We start from the raw sequence: 9801 nt of genomic DNA, 5'->3' as shown, positions 1-9801 counted from the left end.
AAATCTCAACTAAACAATATCAAACACTGGGAATTATAAAAAATAAGAAGAAAAAAAAAAAACAAAGGTGTAAATATGAATCAACAAAAAAGAGTTTACATCAAAGGTCCTTTGTCAAAGACAAAGAATTTCTTTAAAAAAAATGAAAATACTCGTATGTTCTCCTTTGAGAAGGAAGTGGGCGTTTTTTTCATTTCCAGTTACACCAAAATGTCATAGTGCGCAAATAAGGGTTCCGCATTTCGACATCAAGGTGACCTAAAAAAATTTTCTGTGAATGCTTTTTCTTATAAGAAAGAACCCCCGCTTGAAAACCGTTTTGACTAAACAATGTCATCCACAATGGTCGCAATTTGAGGTCTATATAATTAAATGCTGGTAGGAACTTTTATTTTTTTTTTTTTGGTGAATAGAATTAATTTTATATTTAGGTGTTAACTATGCATACGAGTGTGAGTGTATAAAAAGATGTATAATTATCCTTTTGTATAGCTTTTTTTTGTACCAGAATATATCAAAGTAAAGCCAACGGTTCAAGTCCAGAAATTGTGTTGTGATTGTGATTGGTCCACCCTTTTTTTTGGAAGGAATAAAGTGTTAAACTATCATTATCACCGCTGTGGTTCCATTGTTGTACCACATTATTAAGCTTAGCATATAGAAAAGGGTGTGAAGAGATATTTAATTTATCACGGCAGGCGTTCGTTCGTATGACACAAAAACTAAAGGGTAACAAATTCTCACTATAAGATATGGGAACTCTCCATTTTTTTTTGAAACAAAAGGTGCAAATGTGAACCTTTGATTCTTCGCAAAAATTTCTAATCTCTTTATTCTTAGTTTTTAGTTGAAAATTTTATGTATGTTCACATTTTGTCATGGGGATAGGAACCCATCGCCTAACTCAAAAACAAAAATCTTTAATAGAAAATCGCCTTACCAATATCCCACTATCTCTATAAAACCGTAATCCCCAAAACTAAAAGCCCGGCAAAATAAGGCTTGCACTCAATTTGATGTAGGATCTTTTGTGTTTTTTCCGAGATTTTGCGCATGTGGATAGTAAATTTGTGGATTTTTCAAAGTTCCGAAATTTTGTTTTTGTTTTGTTTTGTTCGTGTATTATGTCTGCATGATTAAGTTCGTACTTAAATTTATTGATTCCATTTTTTTAATTGATTTTGCGCCAAAGCTTTTTAAAGTTCAATATTTTTAAATATGGTAAATTATGCTTTATGGCAACAACAAAATGGCTAGTACCAAGATACAACTTTATTTGAAGATACCAAGTGGATTTTGAGTCTACGATGAAATTGTAATTTTCCATAACATTTTGGTATCCAAAAACCGAGTTTTTCGTATGATTTTACTGAATTTTCTTGAAGATATGAAGTGATAAACCTCTTATCTAGGTTTCAGGTCGAATTAGTGCATTCTTAGGTATAAAATAAAGCTTCATTTTTTCATTTTAATTTTAAAAACACAATTTTAGAAGATTGCTTTTTAAACCATATGTTTTTAGACAAAGTTTTTACTTCCAAAATTAAAACATCTTTTTTTATTTTTCAAATGCAAAATAAATAAAAAGATCACTCAGAAGTTGTGACTTTGTCGTTTCTATTTTTACGTTATTCATAAATGATTTGACCCATTACCGCCCGTTGTACTTGTTTGAGTAAAGTTGAAAAATTCTATTTCAATACTGTTAGGTATTGTTAAAAAAAAAAAAAAAAAAAAAAAGTTTTATGAAAAATTGATATTGCTTATTTTGTATAGTAATATAATTAATAATAGTGGAGATTTTAGTAAGAAACACAAAATAACATTGAAGGACAATTCTTACAATAACGACTTTAAACCGTTCTGGACTTAATTCTAAGCCAATTCTTCATAAAATGAAATGTAAAAAAGTATTTCAATGTATTTTTAAAATTATTAAAATATTTCTTTATTTTTTCTAAAACTAAAAAACTAAAAATTTTTTAAATTGTTTTTTTAGCCCAGGGAAATTAGTAATTTAAATCGCATTTTTCGCGGGACAAAATTTTTTTCATGGAATGTGTTCGGCTGGTTGTCCTTATCATAAAAGTCAATTTGTTGGGATAATTGGAGGTTGGGAACAGCCGCCATCTTGGAAAAGAGATTGGTATCGTTTTTATTGAATAGCTCCATTGTTATTCACTTTAACAAAAAATAACATAGGTAAGACTTATTAACAATAAAATTATCTAAAAAATGATGTACAAAACAATTCCGTGAGTTGATTAAATACAATTTTATAGTTCGTCAAAGTGCGGGTTTGTATCGCAAGGTTGGGACAAAATGACATTTGTTCATATATCTGACAAACTTTTGATTTGTTTGGATAATTCTTCAAGAATGAATTATGGTACTTATAATTACCTATAAAATGAGCCCACAATCGTTTTTGTAACCATCGTATTGTAGAAGTAATCTAACTCCGAAACCCTCCATGTACTAGTCAAAAGTGAGAAAAAAGCTAGTTTTTTGCTAGCAGGCCGAGAAAATTTTGGGAGTAGAGGTATAACCAAAATATAAGTACGCAGTTTTGCAGCCATACGCGTGTTAATGTCGATTTCAAAGGTCTGACAACTCTAATTTTGTGCTTTATACGGTTTTTGGGCGGTTAAATAAGGTAAGTTTTCCAGTTAACGTGAATGGGCTAAATTTATACTATTTGAAATTATAAATATACAAGCTGATGCTCTATTATTTTTCCTAAATCTGGACACCCCAATCTTGAGAATGTGATATAAGCCGTTTATACGATTATGTTTTAGAGGCTATTTTGTTTAGATTTTTGTTTGTTTATATGTATTGAAAAGCCTGATATGGTTAGTTAAAAAAGCCTATATCGTGAGTTCTATTAACCACATAGCCGAGATTGAGGTGTTCAGATTTAGGAAAAATAATAGAGAATCTTGAGAATGTGATATAAGCCGTTTATACGATTATGTTTTAGAGGCTATTTTGTTTAGATTTTTGTTTGTTTATATGTATTGAAAAGCCTGATATGGTTAGTTAAAAAAGCCTATATCGTGAGTTCTATTAACCACATAGCCGAGATTGAGGTGTTCAGATTTAGGAAAAATAATAGAGCATCAGCTTGTATATTTATAATTTCAAATAGTATAAATTTAGCCCATTCACGTTAACTGGAAAACTTACCTTATTTAACCGCCCAAAAACCGTATAAAGCACAAAATTAGAGTTGTCAGACCTTTGAAATCGACATTAACACGCGTATGGCTGCAAAACTGCGTACTTATATTTTGGTTATACCTCTACTCCCAAAATTTTCTCGGCCTACTAGCAAAAAACTAGCTTTTTTCTCACTTTTGACTAGTACATGGAGAGTTTCGGAGTTAGATTACTTCTACAATACGATGGTTACAAAAACGATTGTGGGCTCATTTTATAGGTAATTATAAGTACTATAATTCATTCTTGAAGAATTATCCAAACAAATCAAAAGTTTGTCAGATATATGAAAAAATGTCATTTTGTCCCAACCTTGCGATACAAACCCGCACTTTGACCAACTATAAAATTTTATTTAATCAACTCACGGAACTGTTTTGTACATCATTTTTTAGATAATTTTATTGTTAATAAGTCTTACCTATGTTATTTTTTGTTAAAGTGAATAACAATGGAGCTATTCAATAAAAACGATACCAATCTCTTTTCCAAGATGGCGGCTGTTCCCAACCTCCAATTATCCCAACAAATTGACTTTTATGATAAGGACAACCAGCCGAACACATTCCATGATGAAAATTTTGTCCCGCGAAAAATGCGATTTCATGCCCATATTTTGACTAATTTCCCTGAGCTATTTTGAAAATTTTGGGTTTTTTTTATAATTGATTACATACTTAGATATATAAAATTTTAATAAAAATTGTGTTTGCTATTTTGGAAAAAAAATATTACATTATCCATCCGTTTGAAAAATTGATTTTTCCATAAAAAAATATTTTTTTTTTTTCGTTCAAAAATTGATATTTTCGAAAATTAGTAAGTAAGAAATCGAAAAAAAGTTCTATGACAGCTGTCATAAATAAAGTTTCAAAAATATTTTTTTTTATATTTCAAAAGTAGAATATTATTTGCTAAAGTACATGTATTTTATTAAATCATAATCATTAGAGTCGTTTTTTAGAAAAAAAAAAAAACAATTTTTGTCCTTTTGGTCCTATGGCAAGTAAATACCGTTAGATCCGACCCTAAGAAAAATTTCATTTTTCCCTCTGGGGAATCACCAAAAACCCAAAAGCAGATCGCTTTAGTGGTATGAGCTGTAGCTTTAGATAGAGACATACAGACAGAATTGCGAGACCCGCATTCTCATTCATGGTTGTGTCATTCCATACCTCATTGTTATTTTGAGTGTGTGTCCCTGTTTCGATGATGAATCTTTTGGATTCACTTATTAAAATTTTCACATAAGTTAAAAATAATGAACATTTGAAGTTTTACAAGATTATTACTTTTGTAAGGCTTCAAATGTTGATTATTTTTAATTTTCGTATTTCAAATCGTAATTCTTCATATTTATTTTACGATATAACCATGTGGTTTGTGTCCCTGCTATTTGACGAACACAAAACATATCGAATAACAAAGACTCAATTCACGTCCATTTATATTCGTTTAGCTAAACTCCAAACCACAAAAGTATTTCGAAATTCAAATTATAGAAAAAATTAACAAATCAAAAATTTGACGAGACTTTTTAAATTTAAATTGTCTAGTAAAGTGTGTCTTGTTTTTGTTGTTAAAATTTTACAAATCAAAATTTATCAAAGTCACAAATTTCTGTTGCTTTTAAACATAATAAAGATTTTAGTCTTAAAGTTAGCTGTTTTCTTTCAAAATAACATAAGAAGTTTTACTTTAGGTTTATTTAACTCCTATATCGTCTAGACTTTAGTTGAATAAAGTAATAAGAGCTACAAAATAATACAAAATAGTCTACTGTAAATGCACATTGCGTGCAACTCATGCTTAATGCGTTGTGGTCTTATGAATATATTCTGATACTTTTTTTTATTCGACAATGGGAAAATTAAAATCGGGAAGCCTCTGAAGAATAATAGTTTTTCACTGAAATCGATATTTTGTGAGTTCTTAGAAACCATCTTATTCTTTTTTAATTCAGTACGTACTGATGCTTGTCGCCTTGAAGAGCTTAGTTTGAAAAGAAAACACCATTCAAATCATTTATTTTGTATGTCAGTGAACGTCACTCCTTTTTAAAATTTATTTGTTTCCTTATTTTATACAACTCGTTTAACCAAACCTAGCAACCGCACTTGTATTATTCATAGATCTTCTCATATCTGCATATAAATCTGGCGATGCAACTCCATCACCAAAATGATAATCCAATTCCAAACTTCTACCAATCCTTACAAACGGTCCAAATTGATTATTCATTTTTGGCCATGATCTTTGATCGGGATTCTCTGAAGTAGCAAAATTCGTCCACATTGTCACCATCATCTGTGAAACACTTCGATCGACGCTATTTAGCCGACTAACTTCTTCTGGATATGGGAACAAATACATATTGTCATCACTGAGATTAGCATCTAATTCATAGGGAAAATGTGTTCGTCTTTTTGGGAATCGATGAAATTGACCACGATAATCAAAACTATACAAATAAGTTGAATTTGTATTCCATGCTGATTTTATTGATTCCATTAAAGGAGCCTTATAGAGGATAAGGTTGGTTAGCTAAAAAAAGGGAGGATAGAGAGTTTAAAGATATTAAATGGAGAAAGAAAAATTCATTACCTCCAAGAGTCCACTAGCTAAATTTCCCAACACTGGATTTTGTATATCTTGAGGACTGAAAATATACTCCAAAGCCCAATTCCTCCAAGTCGAATAATATTTCGGGAGTGTGGTGTATTTGAGAACTACATTGATGTAATCACTGATGTTTCGGCTATTTACACGGACCAGTTCGTCATATTTCCCTAAAAAAAAAACGATAAAATAAGCAATGTATTAAGCGAAATAAATTAAGACCAAATTTTGCAAAAAAAAACTCAAAATTTAGGGTCGGTAAGGCAGTGTGTATTTTTACATAATTATGATACTTAAGAAGCCATTGTTTGAAACTTTATGAATCCAATCATAATTTACAATAAAAACTAAAAAAATATATCTTTTTTTCTTTTCTCATTATATCAATTTTTTATATGAAAAGCTTACAACAAAAATTACACCATAAAAACGTTTAATATTTCTTCTAAAGAATAAAGCCATACCCTAATTTTTACAATGCGTAAAAGGTGTAAAAATAATCAATTGAAAACAATAATTTTTCTTAAAGATTAGTGAAAAAATCAATTTTTTTTTTCTTCTAACACCATTAAATCCATTTTTTTTGTACAACAACCTATAATAAATTTCATATCATCTGAAAGCTTATTATTTAACCTTTTATATGACGCTTCAATAATATTTCTACCATGCCTATAAAAAAAGTAAGAATTTTTTAAAGCTAAACATGTCGAAATTTCAAACTGAGAATAAGGTACTTCCCACACTGATGGCGGGTCATGGGCAACAGATTTCCACAGGTTTTTTGAGATATTTCTGAAGTTTTTTAATTTAACATTGTGTAGATTTTAGTAAATGTACCGTTATGTGTGATGTATTAAATAAAAGTTAATACTATCAGCATGCTCAATAAAGTTAAATCAAAGTTTAATCTACTCTAAATCAAAAGAAATAACCTGTTGAAAAATAGAACTTTATTTTAATGGTCTCTTAAAATTATGTTTACGAAATTGATTGAAATTTTGCATAGTCCTGTCTATGATCTATCTACAATATAAATTTTATTCATTTATCTGTTTCTGTTGAAGAAAAAAAGATAAAAATAAAAAAACGGTTAAAAACGGTCAAAAAACTTGTTTCAAACTTGTTTTTTTCCGTTTTTCAGTCAAAATACATTTTAAAATACCAGTTTTTTGTACATGTATGCGCACGGTCATAGACTACATGTTCTATAAGTTTGAGATTTTTTGAAAGCTAAAAAATTTAAAAAAAAAATAAAAACTCACCCAAAAATACCACAAAATAAGTATAGGTGTTTTTCAAAAATTCATATTTCGAAACGCGGAGACTTAAAAAAAATCCGTATTAGAGCCCTAACTTTTTTTTTTATTATCTTTCGAATGAAGTTTTTCAAATTGTCAAAAAAAAATATGTCCCCTACCTATAATCACTTTTTCGTCAAAGGTCTACTTCATGTTTTAGTTTTAGAAAACCATTTATAACTTTTTAGAATTTTTTTCAATACCATTGTCAGTCTTATAATAAAATCATCTATCGATTAAAAAAAAATATCAACTCTTTACATTGTCGCGTTTAGAAAATAGCCAATTTTTTTACAATTTTGTTTTACCCCTATTTACCCTATTAAAAGATGGAATTTTTTAAAATTCTTTAAATGTATTCAACTTTCAAATAAGCTATAGAAGATATTTGTATCTCCAATAGTTTATTTGAAATTTTGAATTGAAATTTTTTCCGCACTGCAAAAGTGCGAGAGTGGAACGGGAGAAAATGGCGTCACTTTTTTGTGGTGGCCTACATGGTTCATCGATTTAAAAGACGTTAACACGTTAAAAAAGGCCCTAAACTAAATTACCACTTTTACAGTCAGTAAATCAATAAGGTAGTTCACAATTTAATACCGAGATTGCATTTCACTATTCAATATTTTCTGCTTAAATGCGCACTGCCTTACCGTCTTCAATTTATTTGCCGACCGGGAAAGTGAACTTAATTAAACATACTTGTTAGAATGAAAGCTCCAGCATCCTTGGTCATTCCAGCAAGAAGAGGAAGTTTGAAATTCTTGAGCATTAAAGCTGGATGCATTGGAATGTAGCCATGTTTATCACCAACAGCAAGCTTTGAGCCTCCATAAGAGTACAATCCTCGTTCTTCGTTGTGATTCTGAAATAATTTAGTCTAGACTTGAACTTCTCATTAAAAAAAAAAAACCTTCAACTTACACAATGATCAACAAAAGCCGACAGAAGCTCTGAAGTCTTTAGTCTTCCCAAACAATGGTTTAACTCATAAGGAGAATGAATACTGTTGTATGGACAACGAGCTTCTCTGCCAATAGCTCGAGCTGTTGCAAGTGGATCTTCATCTATAAAAAGTGGATTCAAAGCTGTTCCTGATTGAAGTATCAATCGATCAAAGTTAACCGGGTTAACCTGGACAAAAAAAAAATCAGTTTCAAATCACTCATAACTCATAAAACCACTCACTCTTTCACTCAAACTCAAAGCATGAACCAATGTAGCCCCACCAGCTTGTCCGAACAAAGTTACACTCCTTGGATCACCACCAAAAGCTGCAATATTTTCCTCAATCCACCTTGTCGCTAACTCAAGATCGGACAGAGCAATATTTCCAGGAATATCATCAGTTTGAGTTGAAAGAAAACCAAACGGAGCCAAACGATAATTCACAGAAACCAAAACAATATCCTTTTCGAGAAGATACTCAGGTTTAGCTTCTTCGGCACTTCCATCAAACAACATCTCTCCATGAACATATATCATCACTGGGTGATTTCCATAGATCTAGAATGTAATAGCTACTTTTTAACCAATTTCCAACCAATTTGTAACCAAATTTTCCTACATTTGGAGTAAAAATCGAAAGAGTTAAACAATCATCGACATTGATCCCTTGTCGTTCAGCTTGTTCAACTTTGAGTAAATCTGGGAATTGAGGACATGCCATTGGTTCAACTGTTGCATTTATAATTCCATTTGAAATTGGTGCTTGTCTTGCTGCCTAAAAAAGATAACCAGGTTATCAATGGGTTATAAAATAACTTTTTTTTACTATTCACTTGAAATCTTTCCAATCCACTTCCGACACTTCCGTATTTTATTCCCAAAAATGCCTTGAAATTTTTCCCCGTATACGCGGAACGAATTTCTTTGCCACGAACATAGCCTGCTGCATTTGGTAAAGCAATAACATTTGGATCATTATAACTTGGCAATGGTGGCGGGCGATAATAACTCGGTACGTAAGTTCTCACAGATGGATCAACAATTACATTTAAACCGGGTCTATAAGCGTAAGGATTTGTTGGTGTTGTAGAAGGATTATAACCATCACCACCACCAGCCCCTTGATCATAATCGTATTCATCTACATATTGAGCCTCTTGGGCATATGAAAATGAAACAAAGACACAAATTAAAACCGGGACTATGGAACGGCAAAGCAAGAACATCTTGCAACGATGAATGTAATTTCTAGACTGATAGAAAAATCTTATTGCAAGAAAACTCATTTCTTACGAGGTTATCGTTGTTAAAGTTGATTATACACCAAATTGAAAATTAATAAGAGATAATAAGAATGAATCCCGTTTTCGAAAAGTGATAAGAAAAGGCCTAGAGAAATGTATTGAATGCCTATGAAATGCCACACCGACGCGACTTTATATTTATACTGTTCTTATATGGGAACTTATCAATGATGATTAAATGTTTAATTTGTGAAAGGTCAGCTAGAGTTGAGCTTTAAGATTTCGAAAGCACCTACAGTTTTCGGTTTATAATTAAAAATGAATTGCAATTGCATTGAATAAATGTTTGTGTAAAAGCCTTTAAGTTTTGAAGAACTATTGGAATAAAAAGCTTGCGACCTATTTTTTTTAAACATTAACATCTTTGAAACAGCATCACATTTTTTTCTTACGAAGATTTCCGACTA

General features: G+C 30.7%; 1 protein-coding gene across 1 annotated transcript; it reads right to left on the bottom strand.

Moving 5' to 3' along the window:
* Positions 1 to 5242: 5242 nt before the first annotated feature.
* Positions 5243 to 9363, bottom strand: LOC129919748 (glutactin-like). Its single transcript, XM_056000761.1, has 7 exons — positions 8924 to 9363; positions 8710 to 8865; positions 8331 to 8648; positions 8067 to 8276; positions 7845 to 8007; positions 5827 to 6011; positions 5243 to 5766 (listed from the first exon to the last, which is right to left on the bottom strand). The coding sequence occupies exons 1-7, from the start codon at positions 9314 to 9316 to the stop codon at positions 5317 to 5319; spliced, it is 1875 nt and encodes a 624-aa protein (XP_055856736.1). The 5' UTR covers positions 9317 to 9363; the 3' UTR covers positions 5243 to 5316.
* Between the last annotated feature and the right edge of the window lie 438 nt (positions 9364 to 9801).

The sequence above is a fragment of the Episyrphus balteatus genome, chromosome 4 (assembly GCF_945859705.1).
Source record: "Episyrphus balteatus chromosome 4, idEpiBalt1.1, whole genome shotgun sequence".
Taxonomy (NCBI): Eukaryota; Metazoa; Arthropoda; class Insecta; order Diptera; family Syrphidae; genus Episyrphus; species Episyrphus balteatus.
This window is presented reverse-complemented; position numbering and strand designations above follow the sequence as displayed.